The 19,016-nt window shown below is 50.1% G+C and overlaps 2 protein-coding genes across 2 annotated transcripts in view; one reads left to right on the top strand and one right to left on the bottom strand.

Moving 5' to 3' along the window:
• Window positions 1–3,689, top strand: part of LOC310789086 (uncharacterized protein) — a gene marked incomplete at both ends in the record, with an annotated part of 4,165 nt that extends 476 nt beyond the window's left edge. The window contains 2 exons of the mRNA XM_083650684.1: window positions 2,578–3,362; window positions 3,434–3,689. Coding sequence (XP_083506810.1) covers window positions 2,578–3,362; window positions 3,434–3,689 — 1,041 coding nt within the window. The remainder of the gene's footprint in view (window positions 1–2,577; window positions 3,363–3,433) is intronic.
• LOC310789437 (protein FAM53B-like) overlaps window positions 3,284–19,016 on the bottom strand; it is a 37,699-nt gene continuing 21,966 nt past the window's right edge. The window contains exons 4-5 of the mRNA XM_083651079.1: window positions 16,943–17,817; window positions 3,284–4,358 (exon numbers count right to left, since the gene is read on the bottom strand). Of these exons, the coding sequence (XP_083507205.1) occupies window positions 3,999–4,358; window positions 16,943–17,817 (1,235 nt within the window). The 3' untranslated portion in view covers window positions 3,284–3,998. The remainder of the gene's footprint in view (window positions 4,359–16,942; window positions 17,818–19,016) is intronic.

Genomic DNA, 19,016 nt, shown 5'->3' with positions numbered 1-19,016 from the left:
TGCGTGTGTGTTACTGTGTTTGTGTGTATGTGTGCATGTTTGACTGTGTGCCTGCGTGTGTGTTACTGTGTGTGTATGTTTGACTGTGTGCCTGCGTGTGTGTTACTGTGTTTGTGTGTATGTGTGCATGTTTGACTGTGTGCCTGCGTGTGTGTTACTGTGTTTGTGTGTGTGTGTGTGTGTGTGCATGTTTGACTGTGTGCTTGCGTGTGTGTTACTGTGTTTGTGTGTGTGTGCATGTTTGACTGTGTGCCTGCGTGTGTGTTACTGTGTGTGTATGTGTGTGTGTGTGTATGTAAGCCAACACCTCGGTTGAGATGTCGGAGTTCGCCTTCCTTCAAGGCTGCAATCGAGGGAAAGGCCGTTCTGGAACATCCTGTTTTGGAGGTAAACAGCTTGGCAGCCGACGCTTCCCTCCCCAAGTTGGAAAAACAATCTCTTATCAGGTTTATTTCAACAGTCAGCCTCCCCCAGCAGCCAGGAATCATGATGCTATATAACACTGTTTAATGAGGGACCCCTATAGAAGTGCCATCAAGGCGACAGGTGCTTTCAGCTTGTTTCAGCATTTTGGACAGACACAGTGGCGTGCCTGACCAAGTTGGTGCCCTAGGCAAGATTTTAGCTGGTGCCCCCCCCCTCCCCCAAAGAAAATATAATAAAAATTATAACGCAGCTAATCCACCACTGCAGTGCAGGCTCAGAATCGCCCTTCCAGTGGCGCTGGAAGTACTTTTAGGTAGGGGGTGCTGTAAGGAAAGGAGTCTCGGTGCTGCCCGCGAGGGCAGCGCCGAAGAAAATTTTACGTTTTTTGGACTTTCATCCATATTTAGAAGAATATTTAATTTTAAATTAACATTAGGATTATACTGTTGTGATGTCATTATTCAGTATCTTCTCCTTTTCTCACTCACTTTCATGTAAGCACCTGCTCTCCCTTTAGTCGTTTTACACTACAACAGATAGCAACACAGGCATAAACACTGAACTTGTTATTATTATTATTATTATGGAAAACCAGATTATGATGAAAATCAAACACTTTTGAAGAGAGAGCGTATGAAATAAGATTAGAGCTGGGAAGCACAAACTGTTTTTTAATGCATCTTGTTGGTGGTATAAACACAAGACAGCCAAATCCAACAATTTCAAAAATTCCATTTCTTGCCACCAGGGGGTGCTGCAGCACCCTCAGCACCCACCTTCCAGCTCCCTTCCCCCACTCTGGGAAAAAGCTCCGAGCAGGTAGAAGGGGGCGCGGCCGCGCAGTGGGTGGGGTGGTATGGATTAGGGACCATGGTGAAAGTGCTGCAGCCCAGGCAGCCAGAAAGCCAGAATTAGAAAAATTATTTAAAGACTTAAGACGTTGTTCTGCTTATTTTTTGTCTACTATTGTAAAATAATAGTAGGCCTATTATCATGAAAAAGTATTTGTAAAAAAAATTTTTTACCCTCTCTAGCGCCCCTAACGGCTCAAGCGCCCTTAGCATTTGCCTAGTTCGCCTAATGGATGGCACGCCACTGGACAGACATAAGAGACACACATGACAGGAAATCCCAGGGAGGAGCAGATGTGTCTGGCTGTCTGCCTTCCAGGTCCCCGGGACAGGAAGCTCCTCTGACATCACTTCCTGTCCCGTCACTACAAGGTTACTGGCCAGGGATATTCCACGTCTAGACTTCCGGTCTTTTTGTTCGGTGCCGGTGGGCAACATGAAAGGCATTATTACACAGTGCTGGGATGTTTAGCCAACAGGCCGTGTCCATCGTGAGGCGTAAATAGCTTACGTTACGTAGCAACTCTGAGAGTTACATTCCAATCGCATTTGCTCAATAAACAATCAGGGGACATGAAAAACACATCTATGGATATTCAACACAATGATGTTTGGATGATGAGTACGCCTCGACCCAATGCTTTGGAAATGTGAGGCTGGAAGAGAGTGTGGGACAGAGCCTGCAAAACAGCTGAGGCGTGCCTAGCTGGGACCTGGCTGCTTCTTCACAGTTTCGATCTGTAAAAGTGTCATCATAGTTATTTATCTAGCCTAAAGTACCCTCTGCGTGATCATTAGCTTTGTGGAAGGCAAACAAGACAGACAGACAGACTGCAGTTTGTCCATTTATTTCATATCCGTTCTGTTAAAAGAAAGGCCTTGTATTTTTGCTCCTTCACAAACAGGTCATACAAAAGAACACTTAGAAAAATATACATTGATATTAGAACTGAAAACTTGAGATTCAGTGTTTTTTTTTATTCAAATATACATTTTGCATATTAAGAAACTACCCAAAAAAAAAAAGAAGGTCAGAAAAGGTGGCTTCGGCTGAGGCGAGATTTTCTGAGGTGAAATGGGAGAGCAAGCAAACAACTTAAGGCATCTTCCAAACTCCTCTCGAAGCGTATTTACATTCAGCAAATTCTGATCTTCTTGTGTGTGTGTGTACAAGATGAAGAGAAAGGTCAAGGGTCAAGTCTGCGAGAAGCTACTCTGTCCCGTTTACCCCTCCCTGTTTCACCCCGTCTTTCCCCCCTTCGTTCTCGTAAAAGCAAATGGGAGCTAAATAGAAGATTAGCCCTGCTACAGCTACTGCTACAGTACTACACACCTAAGGTTAGTCGGCTTTGGACAGGTGGTCAGGTCGAGGAGACAGAGGGGGTTGGGCTACAGTACTACACACCTAAGGTTAGTCGGCTTTGGACAGGTGGTCAGGTCGAGGAGACAGAGGGGGTTGGGCTACAGTACTACACACCTAAGGCTAGTCGGCTTTGGACAGGTGGTCAGGTCGAGGAGACAGAGGGGGTTGGGCTACAGTACTACACACCTAAGGCTAGTCGGCTTTGGACAGGTGGTCAGGTCGAGGAGACAGAGGGGGTTGGGCTACAGTACTACACACCTAAGGCTAGTCGGCTTTGGACAGGTGGTCAGGTCGAGGAGACAGAGGGGGTTGGGCTACAGTACTACACACCTAAGGTTAGTCGGCTTTGGACAGGTGGTCAGGTCGAGGAGACAGAGGGGGTTGGGCTACAGTACTACACACCTAAGGTTAGTCGGCTTTGGACAGGTGGTCAGGTCGAGGAGACAGAGAGGGTTGGGCTACAGTACTACACACCTAAGGTTAGTCGGCTTTGGACAGGTGGTCAGGTCGAGGAGACAGAGGGGGTTGGGCTACAGTACTACACACCTAAGGCTAGTCGGCTTTGGACAGGTGGTCAGGTCGAGGAGACAGAGGGGGTTGGGCTACAGTACTACACACCTAAGGTTAGTCGGCTTTGGACAGGTGGTCAGGTCGAGGAGACAGAGGGGGTTGGGCTACAGTACTACACACCTAAGGCTAGTCGGCTTTGGACAGGTGGTCAGGTCGAGGAGACAGAGGGGGTTGGGCTACAGTATACACACCTAAGGTTAGTCGGCTTTGGACAGGTGGTCAGGTCGAGGAGACAGAGGGGGTTGGGCTACAGTACTACACACCTAAGGTTAGTCGGCTTTGGACAGGTGGTCAGGTCGAGGAGACAGAGGGGGTTGTGCTACAGTACTACACACCTAAGGTTAGTCGGCTTTGGACAGGTGGTCAGGTCGAGAAGACAGAGGGGGTTGGGAGGTTTCCTTAAGACTATCCCTCGCTTTCCCACTCCTGAGTTAAGCCACATACCAGATGAAAGACAACTAAGGCCACTTGCTTTTTGATTCAGACTTTGAGAATGTTCAAGGCAAACGCGTGTCGTTAAGTGGTTAGCCAAGGAAGCTAGCCGTTAGTCACACATCCCAACACATGTCCAACATACTTCGTCCTTTATCATCTAGATCACTTTCCTCATGTCGTTCCAACATCTTTCCCTTTGAACGATTCCAAAAATACCTTTTCTATCTTCCGTTCCTTTCCTTCTGCTCACAGCACCTCTTAAGAGCCATCTTTTGGGACATCATCAAACGACTGTTTGACACTCTGGAGCAGTCCAGACATACTGTAGGCTCTTTAACTCTCCTACAAAATGGTCAATTTCTCTCGATCTGGTCAAGGTCCAGCTCCCCACCCAGCTGGAAAATGTCCCTCTGTGTCCCACAGTCACCCTTCCAGAGGGTGTGCTTGCCACCCACCACGCCCGCAGGAGACCCGGGCCTCGAGTCCACGCTGCACGCCGAGTCGCTGTCCAGTTCCTCCTCGTAGGAGGAGTCCTCTTCCTCCTCGTCCGCGGTCGCTGCTTGCCGAGACTCCAATCCCAGCTCGGACATGGCGGGGGCGAAGTCTGAATCCGGCTGGCCGATAGTCCAGGAGGAGGGAGGGGCCAGGCTTGATTGGCAGCTGTCAGCGGCGGAGAATCCAGGGCAGCTCAAGCTCTGAAAAGTCTGAAGTTTCTGTTTGGAAGAGAGAAACAGAGACAGAGAGAGAAAAGAGTTACAGTAGCACAAAGCAACATCAGACAGAGAGAGAAAAGGGTTAGCACAAAAAGAGTTAGCACAAAGCAACATCTCAGCTTTAGATTTACATCTACTGTATCTGAAGCTAAGAAAGCTATAAGAGCAGGAGGACTTGTTGGGAGGAATTTGTGCCCAAGGTTTTCCAGCGTGTCGGTTAGATCGCGTTTCACTTTGGGGAGCCAGACTCTGCCTCGCACTCATCGGCTGCTTGTAAGCATGTAAACACACATGCGCACAATTACACACGTGCATGCACGCGCACACACACACACACACACACACACACACACACACACACACACACACACACACACACACACACACACACACACACACTAAATATTGTGGGCTGTACAAGAAGAAAGGCTGGTGGAGACACCAAACACTGAGATGAGTTTGCAAAGCACAGAGGTGTGGTGTTTCTCCTCTCTGCCTGTGTCCTGCTGCAGCGGAGGGGGAGGCACCGTGCAACACACAGGCCATGACAGAGAGGCACCGTGCAACACACAGGCCATGACAGAGAGGCACCGTGCAACACACAGGTCATGACAGAGAGGCACCGTGCAACACACAGACCATGACAGAGAGGCACCGTGCAACACACAGGTCATGACAGAGAGGCACCGTGCAACACACAGGTCATGACAGAGAGGCACCGTGCAACACACAGGCCATGACAGAGAGGCACCGTGCAACACACAGGTCATGACAGAGAGGCACCGTGCAACACACAGGCCATGACAGAGAGGCACCGTGCAACACACAGGCCATGACAGAGAGGCACCGTGCAACACACAGGCCATGACAGAGAGGCACCGTGCAACACACAGGCCATGACAGAGAGGCACCGTGCAGAGGCACCGTGCAACACACAGGTCATGACAGGGAGCCCGGCCTTGTATAGAAGTGGAGGATCTCTTCTTCAAACCATTGTGTTATTCACAGTTGTTATGATGTTTTTGTACTTAGACTCTCTCGGGGAAAATCTGTGTGTGTAGGTGTGTGTGTGTGTGTGTGTGTGCGTCACAAGCCCTCAGGAGTGGAAAGATGACTCTGGAGTGGATCTAGGTTTACGCAGTGTGTGATCTGTGTGTGTGTGTGCGTATGTGTGTGTGTGTGTATGTTAGGTGGTGTCATTCTAATAACTTGTTCAAATGCAAGGTGGGGTAAATTTGAAAGGGTGAAAGTATTCACTGATAGTGTGTGTGTGTGTGTGTGTGTGTGTGTGTACATGTGTGTGTGTGTGTGTGTGTGTGTGTGTGTGTGTGTGTGTGTGTGTGTGTGTGTGTGTGTGTGTGTGTGTGTGTGTGTGTGTGTGTGTGTGTGACTACAGAATCTGTGCGCTGGGTTTTCGGCTTGTTAACACTTGACCGGCACCTCTATAAACACCCTCCTCCACACACTCACACACGGCTATTTTTCAAACGTGCTGCGAAAATGAAAGAACTTCACTCCTCGCCCTCTCTCTTTCCCTCAAGCACCTCAAACCGATCTCACTCTCTCATTGGCCTTCATAGTCTCTCTCTCCCTCTCTCTCTCTACTCTGTGAATTCCTCCGGGCGGCGCGGGGCGGTGAAGGGGTTAATGATCCTCGGGCGCCCCAGCAGCAGATGTTGGAGGCATGGAGGTGAATAGAGATGAGGTCCTTCTCTATTGAATGATGGACACCTCTAATGTCCCCTAGCGCGCGTTAGCACGTCGCCTTTCCTGTTCCAAGACTCTGTTTATTAGGCTCTCTCTCTCTCTCTCTCTCCTCTCTCTCTCTCTCTCTCTTCCTCTCTCACCCTCTCTCTCTCTCTCTCCCCCTCTCTCTCTCTCTCTCTCTCTCTCCAGATTTAGCACGGTCCAGAAGAAAAAGACAATTTGGGTTCTTTCACTGGGCCTGGATTAACTTTACATGTTAAGCTGCTCCACACAGGAGAGCGAGGGGGGAGGGGGGGGGGGGGGCTTCGTCTGGAGCCGTGCGCGGGTGCCACTGCTCGAGGGAGGCCATCATGTGAGAGGTGCCAGGGGCCGAGGGGCTTTGCTGTAGTTACCCCAGTGGAGTGGAAAAGGGGATTTCGCAGCCCGTCGCCCCCTCTGTTCAACCCCCTGTATTACCCCTCAGCCCGTCGCCCCCTCTGTTCAAGCCCCTGTATTACCCCTCAGCCCGTCGCCCCCTCTGTTCAAGCCCCTGTATTACCCCGCTGCTAATGATCACAGCAGACCAGGAGATGAGAGGAAGAGAGGAAGGGGGGAGAGGCAGCTTCTCCACAATATGCTTCCTATTAAATCCACTGAGGCTCAGACTGGGGTCTGGGTGGGGTGTGCTGGTGGTAGGTTGGGGGGTGGGGTGTGCTGGTGGTAGGTTGGGGGGTGGGGTGTGCTGGTGGTAGGTTGGGGGGTGGGAGATGATGGGTTCTGCAATGTACCCCGCTTTGCTTGTGTTTGTTTTTTCTTGAGTGCCCCCCCCCCCCCCCCACCCCCAGACTCTACACACACACACACACACACACACACACACACACACACACACACACACACACACACACACACACACACACACACACACACACGTCCTCTTGATAAATCCTCATGTCAAGCAGTGCAGCAAAACTAAAAAGGAGTTGTAAACAGGACAGAGGAAACGCTCCAGTGTGGTGCGTCTGGGTAGTGTTAGAGGTCAAAGCACTCTCCTACCACCACAGAGACCCAGGTTCAATTCCTGCTAGTGGCACTTCCGGCTTGCTCAGACATTCCTAGTACAGACAGACACAATTGGCCATGTCTGCGGGTGGGGTATGAGTCCTGGTCGCTGCACTAGCGCCTCCTCTGGTCGGTTGGGGTGCGTGATCCTCCCCTGTGCTACATCCGGCCAGTGAAACTCCTCACTGTCAGGTGAAAATAATCATATATGTAATTACGGTATGTATATATGTATATACAGTATACATGATGTCATACATATATGATGTCATCAGTGGTGTCATTAATTGATGCCATCAGTCAGATGATGACATCATCACTGACTGATGTAATCAGTGATGCAGGGCGGCGCCCTGCTGCAGGGCCAGCTCAGCGAGCTGCAGGGCGGGCGAGCCCGCGCTACGCGCGCTCGATTCCTACTACAATAACATATACCGGTACATGAATAGGAGGGGTGTTAAATAGGCATTGAATTTACAGTCCAAGCGGTGCACGATGTGGTTAACATGTCCACATAGCGTTTTGCTGAAGTGTGGTCATATAACATCCAGAGAGGTGACAGAGGACCTCCCCTCCTACAGCAAACAGTGCTGAAACAAAGCAGGGGAGAAGGAGCAAGCCAGGAAAGTAGTTAACTCATTCCTGACAGCCAGACTGCATACTTGCACACCTCCCCATCAATTATCTGTGAGTGTGTGTGTGTGTGTGTGTGTGTGTGTGTGTGTGTGTGTGTGTGTGTGTGTGTGTCTGTATACAGTCCACTGATGATAATCATTGTACTGCAGGAGAATGCATGGCAGGTATGAGCAAATGCATTCAAGCAACATCAAAAAAGGCAAGCATGTGAAAGGGATAGTTTGGATGTTTGGATGTGGTACTTGCCTGTGACAGTCTGTGCAGTACAATGCAGACTGACAGTCTGTGCAGTACAATGCAGACTGTCGAGTAGAGCTGTCTGCTGAGTGTGAACAGGGTCACGAGCAAAAACGTTAAAAAAAGAACTGGGGAAAAAATCCTAAAATGCTTCCATACTGTTCACCTGACATAATCCAAGTCTCCACAAGCCCTGCGATGCTAAGTTGACTTGAAAATACATCATTTATTGAGCTGAAATCTGCACTGTAGCCAGGTGCTGGAGGAAGAAGTTGAGCAGGTCCAGCTGCACGTGCGGTTATATTTCAGCTAAAAACAGGGTGTCAAATAAATGATGTCTTTTCAAGTCAACTTGGCATCTCAGGGCTTGTGGAGACTTGGATTACACCAGGTGCAGTACAGACTAGGGCTGTGCGATTTTGCCTAAAACTAAAATTGACGATTTTTTCTCTCAAAACTCGATTTTCGATTTCGATTTATTATACTATTATACTTCTCTAAACATTTGTTGCCCTACAGAGCTCTTTTCCCCCCTTTTTTTCCCTAATTGACAATTTACGCTTTTACTCTGAAGGCAGAACACCCCAACTTCCTGTTTTAGCTTGCCGCTGCTATGCTTAACTTCCTGGCTGTTGCTTGCTAACTTGACACTGGTGGATTTGCGTGTTCCTCCGTGACATAATTATATTAGCAGTGTCTAAGCGACCACCCGTGCTCGGAGTTATATCTGTACTAGAATAACACAAAGTCACAACAGGAATGCGTGGAACTGCGATAGCAGTTAGGGGGAAATTCAGACACACAGGGACAGGTGAGTCAGCTGAGGCTGCTACGTTACAGCCATGAACACAGCCAATCTATCAGTACTCAGTGGCCTCACGTGTTGTTTTGTTATTATGTGAACTGTAAAGGCAACGTTTCATCGTCCGGTGATAACGTCTGTGTTTGTGTGCGACTGTGCGCGCGTGAGTGTGTTGTGGCAATCGTTATCTTGTAGGCTACAGCCCGCAGTGCAACAAGCTGCGCTCAGTGCTCACTCTGTGCTTTTTGGTGTTTGGTGTTGAAATAAGTCCATTGCGCTGCTGTCTTTAGTAGCCAGTATCACAGCCTCTAGAGAGACTTTACAGCGGGGAGAATGGACAAGTAGCAGCATGCGTACATGAGAGAGAGCCGCCCGCGTAACGTAATTACCCTAGTTGAAGTGAAAATCGATTTTACGATTTTCATTTTTTTAACATCGTCCTAACTAATTAATTCGATTACGATTCAAAATCGATTAATCGCACAGCCCTAGTACAGACCCTGTTCACACTCATCAGACAGCTCTCCTTGCCTGACGCGGCCGCCGGCCGGTCTCCATTCCTCCAAACTGCACTGGCTGCATTGTACTACATGTAGTATACACTGACTGGACGGCAAGTTCCGCATTCAACCCCACATCACAAAATCTCAACTGTCCCTTTAAAGGAAAATTCTAGTATTTTTGGAGCCTATTTTCATAACTTTTTGTGTCTACGTAGCTAATCGCGACACCAATTTTTGAAATGGATCCAGTATTGAGCGAGAGCGCGCGTCAGCTGGCCCCAGTTGCTCAGACGGGGCACACAGACCCGTCAATGTACGTCCACGAAAACGGCTTGTTTTTGCTCAAGTCTCGCTCGAGGAGAAGTCTATCTCCAAGTCTCGCGGGAGTTGAGTTGTTGCAGGAAGTTACACCTAGAAGTTCGAAAGAAGCCAAAGCTATGCTATCTTGTACTCCAACACAACAAACTCCTCCCGGGACTCCTCTCTCCAGCTCTCCAGTCTTCTCCTCAAGACTTCTCCTGAGTGACACTTGGGCTGCGTTCTGATCAGCTAGTAGTTCCACTTCGTAGTGGACTGCACAGGGTATTCAGCCATGTTAAGTAATAGCCTGTGCAGTCCACTTCCATGAGAACTACTAGCTGATCAGAACGCAGCCTTGGTCACACACGGCTACAAACAGACCAGATCAAGTGAAAGAAACAGTTTTTCTCATTTCCATGTTGTCAGACACACACATGGTAGGGCTGTATAACATGGAGCGTGTATGGGACAAGTGGCAGCATGTTGTAACACACGGCGCGCACCGCACCTCCAGACGCCCACCTCGCCGTCCCACACAGGCCCGTGGGGCTCGCCACTCAGCTATGATCACCATGTCTGCCATGCCAGGAATGGAGTGAGATGCAGAGGAGAGAGAGAGAGAGAGAGAGGCGGGGCAGAGGAGAGAGAGAGGCGGGGCAGAGCAGAGGAGCTTGAACTTGGGTCAGTGAATGAGTTTGTCCGCCACACTCCCTGCAGAAATAATAATACCCCCTTCTTCAGCGTGCCATCTCTCTTCTGAATGCACACACACACACACACACACACACACACACACACGCGTTCGCCGAACACACACCGCTGTTACCACCATCCCCGCCGCCGCTGCTGCTGCTGCCGCTGCTGCTGCTGCTGCTGCTGCTGCTGCTGCTGCTGCTGCTAACCGATGCAGCAAAAAGCTAAACATAGCTTGCATTCTTTTTTTTTGCTTTTTTAAGACAAGACAAAGCAAACAATCAGAGGGAAACTGCTATGGAAACCACATACAGGCCATTTCCTCAAAAAGCAATAGTGAGCTGCATCAACAGCCATTTTAGTAAGTGACCTAGTATCAGAATGTAGAAGATAACATTTCCCAACTGACAGCTCTCTGCTCAGAAAACTACTCCCACGAAGGGGCAAGCTGGGGCAGACACAGACGACAGCTAAACCGAGGCGATGGACAGAGGAGTGGACAGACAGACAGACAGTACTGTAGAGGAGTGGACAGACAGACAGACAGACAGTAGTGTAGAGGAGTGGACAGACAGACAGACAGACAGACAGACAGTAGTGTAGAGGAGTGGACAGACAGACAGTAGTGTAGAGGAGTGGACAGACAGACAGACAGACAGTACTGTAGAGGAGTGGACAGACAGACAGACAGACAGTAGTGTAGAGGAGTGGACAGACAGACAGACAGACAGTACTGTAGAGGAGTGGACAGACAGACAGACAGACAGTAGTGTAGAGGAGTGGACAGACAGACAGACAGACAGACAGACAGTAGTGTAGAGGAGTGGACAGACAGGCAGACAGTACTGTCGGACGGGGAGGATATTGGAGGAATTCTGGGGGTGGTCACACACAAATCCCAACGGTAGCCCAGCTTTAGCCCGTTAGCATGACATGCATCCCCACAATTCACACCCGGCTTCATTGGCGCGGCGGAGGAATCTCAGAGCCAAATTACACCATGTTCCACTGACAACAGGCCGCAGGGACCTGTTACATGGCTGACCCCACAATCCTTAACCCCAAACCACCATGGACTGTACTACGACGTGCTAAACACCTCTGTAGCAGACTGCTGCTCCTTCAGGTGTAGCTAAACATCTCTGTAGCAGACTGCTGCTCCTTCAGGTGTAGCTAAACATCTCTGTAGCAGACTGCTCCTTCAGGTGTAGCTAAACATCTATGTAGCAGACTGCTGCTCCTTCAGGTGTAGCTAACAGACTGCTACTCCTTCAGGTGTAGCTAAACATCTATGTAGCAGACTGCTCCTTCAGGTGTAGCTAAACATCTCTGTAGCAGACTGCTCCTTCAGGTGTAGCTAAACATCTCTGTAGCAGACTGCTCCTTCAGGTGTAGCTAAACATCTCTGTAGCAGACTGCTGCTCCTTCAGGTGTAGCTAACAGACTGCTACTCCTTCAGGTGTAGCTAAACATCTCTGTAGCAGACTGCTGCTCCTTCAGGTGTAGCTAAACATCTATGTAGCAGACTGCTGCTCCTTCAGGTGTAGCTAAACATCTCTGTAGAAGACTGCTCCTTCAGGTGTAGCTAAACATCTATGTAGCAGACTGCTGCTCCTTCAGGTGTAGCTAAACATCTCTGTAGCAGACTGCTGCTCCTTCAGGTGTAGCTAAACATCTCTGTAGCAGACTGCTGCTCCTTCAGGTGTAGCTAAACATCTCTGTAGCAGACTGCTGCTCCTTCAGGTGTAGCTAAACATCTATGTAGCAGACTGCTGCTCATTCAGGTGTAGCTAAACATCTCTGTAGCAGACTGCTGCTCCTTCAGGTGTAGCTAAACATCTCTGTAGAAGACTGCTCCTTCAGGTGTAGCTAAACATCTATGTAGCAGACTGCTGTTCCTTCAGGTGTAGCTAAACATCTATGTAGCAGACTGCTCCTTCAGGTGTAGCTAAACATCTCTGTAGCAGACTGCTGCTCCTTCAGGTGTAGCTAAACATCTCTGTAGCAGACTGCTGCTCCTTCAGGTGTAGCTAAACATCTCTGTAGCAGACTGCTGCTCCTTCAGGTGTAGCTGGCATGTCATTGAGCAATTACTGCGCTCGTTTAGCTTCACTTGCACTTGATTTGTTCTGACTCATCCTCTACACACCTATCAATTAGATGCGTGTTGACAAATGTTTGTGTCGACGACAGGTGTGAGAAGGGATTTGTGTGAGCTGAATGTCATTGTGTTCAGATGACGCCTATTGTATCAATTCACATAGTTGAAAAGTCAATAAGTCTTCATTTACACCTTAAGGCAGGGATGGAGTGTCATCTGCAGCCTGGGAGTGTCATGACCAGCTTATTCAAATCCATCGCTCACACGACAGCCGAATAGGTCAAACCCTGTTGTGGCACAAAGAGTGGTGCGAGGCTGACATTATGAAGTGGAGGATGAAAATAGAATCCTCCAAAGAAACGCGGAAAGTAAAGAATTCCCACGTTGACGTAGACAAATCTCACCTATTCCCAACCTTCACTGTCACGCTTCTAGACCAGTGGTCCTCAAACTTCTTCACGACAAAGACCCCTAAACTGACACAACTTGGACCACAGACCCCTATTTGATAAGATTCTATCCCAGGGTCCCCCATCTGATATTATTTGTTGCTTTTAGATGTTTAAAACAGAAGGTGTATGAAACCCATGACCGAAATAGTCATACATTCGGTCATTGTGTTACTATTGCTGTATGAATGGAATTAATATGGGAAAATAATGTATTCACATTTTTGCTGGGGACCCCCTGGAACCCCCTCAAGGACCCCACTTTGAGAAGCACTGTTCCAGACAGTAGGCCAGCAAGTAGCTTTCCCCCGGCTCTACCCGAGAGAACCCACCTCTACCTTCTATCTCGGCCGATAAAGACGTCCAAGTCAGATCTTCACCAGGTGCTTCTATTGTGTTCAGGTTATTAGGGTGATGCAGAACAAGCTGCTTGTTTAGGGACTTTAGACACACTAAGATGGCGGTTATGGCGGTGGTGAATTTCCTCTTGTCGGCCGCTGATCTTGCGATGATTGGAATATGTAACTAACAGTGCGTGCGAATGAAAGCGAAACAGAGAGGGAGAGAGAGAGCGAGAGAGGACATGTGTAAATGTATGTACAGTATACTGTGTCACTGTGCTCATGTCCGTGACTCCGGCCGTGAAGGAGAGTGAGAACGCAAACAGAAGTGAGAACTGAAACGACCCATCCACCTGACTCCTCCTAACAACACCAGGCCAACTGAAACAACCCATCCACCTGACTCCTCCTAACAACACCAGGCCAACTGAAACGACCCATCCACCTGACTCCTAACAACACCAGGTGAACTGAAACGACCCATCCACCTGACTCCTCCTAACAACACCAGGCCAACTGAAACGACCCATCCACCTGACTCCTAACAACACCAGGCCAACTGAAACGACCCATCCACCTGACTCCTAACAACACCAGGCCAACTGAAACAACCCATCCACCTGACTCCTCCTAACAACACCAGGCTAACTGAAACGACCCATCCACCTGACTCCTCCTAACAACACCAGGCCAACTGAAACGACCCATCCACCTGACTCCTCCTAACAACACCAGGTGAACTGAAACGACCCATCCACCTGACTCCTCCTAACAACACCAGGCCAACTGAAACGACCCATCCACCTGACTCCTAACAACACCAGGCCAACTGAAACGACCCATCCACCTGACTCCTAACAGCACCAGGCCAACTGAAACGACCCATCCACCTGACTCCTAACAACACCAGGCCAACTGAAATGACCCATCCACCTGACTCCTCCTAACAACACCAGGCCAACTGAAACAACCCATCCACCTGACTCCTCCTAACAACACCAGGCCAACTGAAATGACCCATCCACCTGACTCCTCCTAACAACACCAGGCCAACTGAAACGACCCATCCACCTGACTCCTAACAACACCAGGCCAACTGAAACGACCCATCCACCTGACTCCTCCTAACAACACCAGGCCAACTGAAACGACCCATTCACCTGACTCCTAACAACACCAGGCCAACTGAAACAACCCATCCACCTGACTCCTCCTAACAACACCAGGCCATCTGAAACGACCCATCCACCTGACTCCTCCTAACAACACCAGGCCAACTGAAACGACCCATCCACCTGACTCCTCCTAACAACACCAGGCCAACTGAAATGACCCATCCACCTGACTCCTCCTAACAACACCAGGCCAACTGAAAATGACCCATCCACCTGACTCCTCCTAACAACACCAGGCCAACTGAAACGACCCATCCACCTGACTCCTCCTAACAACACCAGGCCAACTGAAACGACCCATCCACCTGACTCCTCCTAACAACACCAGGCCAACTGAAACGACCCATCCACCTGACTCCTCCTAACAACACCAGGCCAACTGAAAATGACCCATCCACCTGACTCCTCCTAACAACACCAGGCCAACTGAAACAACCCATCCACCTGACTCCTCCTAACAACACCAGGCCAACTGAAACGACCCATCCACCTGACTCCTAACAACACCAGGCCAACTGAAACGACCCATCCACCTGACTCCTCCTAACAACACCAGGCCAACTGAAGTGACCCATCCACCTGACTCCTAACAACACCAGGCCAACTGAAACGACCCATCCACCTGACTCCTCCTAACAACACCAGGCCAACTGAAGTGACCCATCCACCTGACTCCTAACAACACCAGGCCAACTGAAACGACCCATCCACCTGACTCCTAACAACACCAGGCCAACTGAAAATGACCCATCCACCTGACTCCTCCTAACAACACCAGGCCAACTGAAATGACCCATCCACCTGACTCCTAACAACACCAGGCCAACTGAAACGACCCATCCACCTGACTCCTAACAACACCAGGGCAATTGAGCATCCAAAAAACAAAAAATGTAGTTAAAAAAAGGTACAAAACAATAGCTCTGCCTGTTAACCATTGAGAGCAGATACCTCTTAGAGCCAAAAGAATAGCAATTGGAAAGGTGTGCTCTCGCATTCCTGAGACCGGAGGTAAGCTAAAACTGCGTGTGTGTTTGCGCGTGTGTGTGTGTGTGTGTGTGTATGCGTGTGTATGTTTGTGTGACCAACGTGCTTGATTTTCCCCTCTTAGTGGCTGGCATGGATAGAGGAAACATGCACGCCAGGCTCCATTACCAAAGCCGTGTTGATCCAACCCTGGCTAGATCCTCCTGGGGGTGACTGACTGGGAACACAATTCTTCGGGAAAGGGAAGGGAAGGGAGGGGAGGGGAGGGGAGGGGAGGGGAGGGGAGGGGAGGGGAGGGGAGGGGAGGGGAGGGGAGGGGAGAGGGAGGGAGAAGTTGATGCTACTTTCTAGGGGAGGGCGAGGGGAAGTCTCCTCCGTCTTAAGAGCTTTTCCGTGACAGAAGGAGAGATGAGCCAAGCATTGCGAGCACTACGTTGTATCTGGGTCTGAGTCATTTGTTTGGGTGGTATAGCGAGCTGGTGGGTATAGCTCCTTCTGCAGGATGACACCAGCGCACAACATGTATTAACAGGGCGGTACTCCACATCTCTCCGTGTGTCTGGGCTGAGTCAAAGCATCAGAGAGCACTGCCAAACATCAACACAGTACGTGCCATTAAAATACTTCCACCGTTTCTATTTTAGGTTTCGCCGGTGGTCGTTTATAATCTGGCGGCTGCTTCCTCTGACCTTACACAAGAATAAACAAGCTCTGGTCGTGGGGGGAAGAAGGCAAGCCGACGGAGGGGAAAAGTGTAGGTCTGCGCGCCCAAATATCCCCACTATCAATCACCTCCGGCTGCCCTGACCGCCTGATATCAGAAAGAGGGGAGGGACGATGGGATGGACCAATGGACGGATAGAGACGGGATCCCAGAGGGAATCCAGGGGGGGAGGGGCTTAGAGGAAGCAAACGAACAGCGAGGGGTTCAACCTTTTGGCTGGGCTGTTTATTTACCCAACAAGAGTCAATGAAATGATGAGCGGAGCCGGGCCTGCTGGAGCGCAGAGCGAGGAGGCAGGAGCGTGACCGAACACGAGGAATGCTCCTTTAGTCAAGAGCCACTTCCCCAAAAAAGCTGGAGGCGGAGGGATCTGAGATCACTTAGCTCGCAAAGTCTCCAGTCGGACCGACGACCCCCAGAAAAGTGAAGTGGGCTTGATTGAATCGTGCGCCCTGATCAGACTCAGAGTGCGTGAGGCCAAGTGATGTTTGAAGGGCTGGTGATGAACCACCGTGCCTAAGAACAGAGAGCGCTTTGTCTCTGTAATTGTGCTTGGCCCAGGCTTCAACCTGATGCATTGATACCTGATGCAGCATTTGTGTGTGTATCCCTTTAAGACCGGTTCGCGGTCTTAAAGGGATACACACACAAATGAGGGATATAGTACATGCAAATGCTGCACCAGGTATCAATGGCTTAAGAGGACACTCCGAGGCATTAAAGCAGCATTAGGCCTAAGCCAACGGCTGATTGGCTGTTCAATCAACACAAGAAATGGATACCAAACTCGGTGAGATGGGTGCAGTCATACTAGCACACATCAAAATGGAGTCTAATCATCCCGCATTTCTGATAGGTTCAACATATGTTCAGCATTTGCACACTGACCTGAGTCATCTTGGCCAGGTCCAGGGAGGGCCGCTGCTCCTGGGCGTCCTCTGGCCTCCGGCGCTTCATACCAATCTTTTTATCGTTTAACACGCAGGGCTGGGACCTGCTCCGGGACAGACCCCCCGTGCCCCCGGCTCTCTGCCCGGCTCGCCTGCCCAGTTCCGGGGTGGAGTCTGGAGAGCTGGCCTCCGACGCCTCCTCCCTCTGGAGCTCGGGCAGGCTGATCTGCTCGTGGGAGAGCGACAGGGGCCTGAGGAAGTGGTGATGACGGGAGTGGTGATGGTGCGAGGAGGGAGAGACGGGCGAGGCGGTGAACAGAGGGTGGAGGGGCAGCCGCTGGGTGAAGCACGGCAGCTCCAGGGCTCCTCCGTCTGTGGGGATGCTGCCGGAGCGCGAGGGCAAGCTGAAGCTGGAGCTGCGCTGCATGGCGGGGAAGTGGCCGCCCGAGAACCCCGCGCCCGCTCCTCGGACGCTGCCCCCGCTGTGGCACCGCCGTTTCTCCACCGTCGTCCACACGCGCGACCCCTGGGGCCTCCACGGCGAGCGGCACCCGCTGAACTCGTCGGAGAACGACAGGGACCGACACTGGCGTTTGCTAGGGGGTGCCGTGGGAGCACGGTGGGTGGTCGCGGCGATGGATGCGGTGAGGGAGCGGGGGCTGCCCGCGTTGCTGTCTCCAGGGCCCAGGCTGAGGTCTCGAATCAGGCTGGTGATGGCGGTGGCGTTGCCGGCCTCCTGGCTCCAGTGGCGGCTCCTCGGCTGGCAGTGCTCAGGCATCACGTCCCACAGACTCTCCAGACTGGCAGCCGGCTGGCAGGGAGCTCCCCGCTGCACGCCACAGCCTCGCCCCAGGTCCAGCCACCTATCTGCCTCTGCAATATTCATGGCACATACGTATGCACGCACACACACACGCACACACACACACACACACACACACACACACACACACACACACACACACACACACACACATACACACACATACACACACACTCAGTGGATGCTAATGCTGACAGTAATATATTAATCATAATTACTCTGACCCTCTTGAGCCTAGCTATCTGACAGTGACAGTGAGGCAATTGATCTTTTTCACAGCAGCCATGTTGTGTCTAAAAGGCAGGGTAAACACAGGTGCAACCAAAACATGAATGAGGGTTTCCAACTTCAATCCAATCCAATTAGGTGTTCCAGTGCTGGAGCCCTCATTGATGTTTTGGTTGCACCTGTGTTTAACCGGCCTTTTAGACCCAAAATGGCTGCTGTGAAAAAGGCCCATAGCTACGTTATCGTAGCCGAGTCATGATGGCTTCTAGCTTTAAGAAAAACAATAAAAAGGAGCTGGAATAAGCTCAGTTCAATCAGTGTAAACACACACAAACGGACAAAGGAGCGGGAATGATTATTGCAGTCAAGTCAATGTGAGGACTAGTTAGGGAGAAGATGGGACATCATCTACAGACTACAGAAGGGAGCTAAGAAGAAAGTGAACATAATTTTTTTTTTTTATGAACATACACTTCAGGTCGTTTGGGGCAGTTAGCCTTGTGGCAAAACTGGAGTTAAGACAAACATCACAAGCTCACATGATGAACTAAGCAAAAAAAGGCAAAGAAAAATCAGCTTCATGAGCAAGTCATCAGCTTGATTGGCTTTTTATGAAAACCTTTTGTCATAGAACATTTGGCTGAAGATGGGCTGACTGACATGGCAGGTTCAAATCTAAGCTGCTGCTATGCTGCTGCTGCTGCTGCTGGATCAATTTGAATGATGAACTGAAAAGTTTGAAAACTGAAAGACACAGTCACAGTCAGACAAAGTCCCTTTCCACAAGCGTAGTGGGCCTGGCGTCTACAAACTGCAATTCATATGGCATTTCAAAACCCAAAGCATTCCATTACACAACGTCCATTTCACAATTCAAATTCAATCTGTCCACCAAATTTCTACATCTTAAAATATCACAAAAACGTTCAAAGACTGTGTGTGGGCTTACAAAGTAATACAGTATGTGTACAGTCTGGGATTGAACAACAATATACCATACATTTTGTGCACATTCCTAAGC

This window comes from Poromitra crassiceps (assembly GCF_964638095.1).
Source record: "Poromitra crassiceps genome assembly, chromosome: 14".
Taxonomy (NCBI): Eukaryota; Metazoa; Chordata; class Actinopteri; order Beryciformes; family Melamphaidae; genus Poromitra; species Poromitra crassiceps.
Note: the sequence above shows the minus strand (reverse complement) of the source record. Positions and strands in the feature narration are given on the sequence as shown.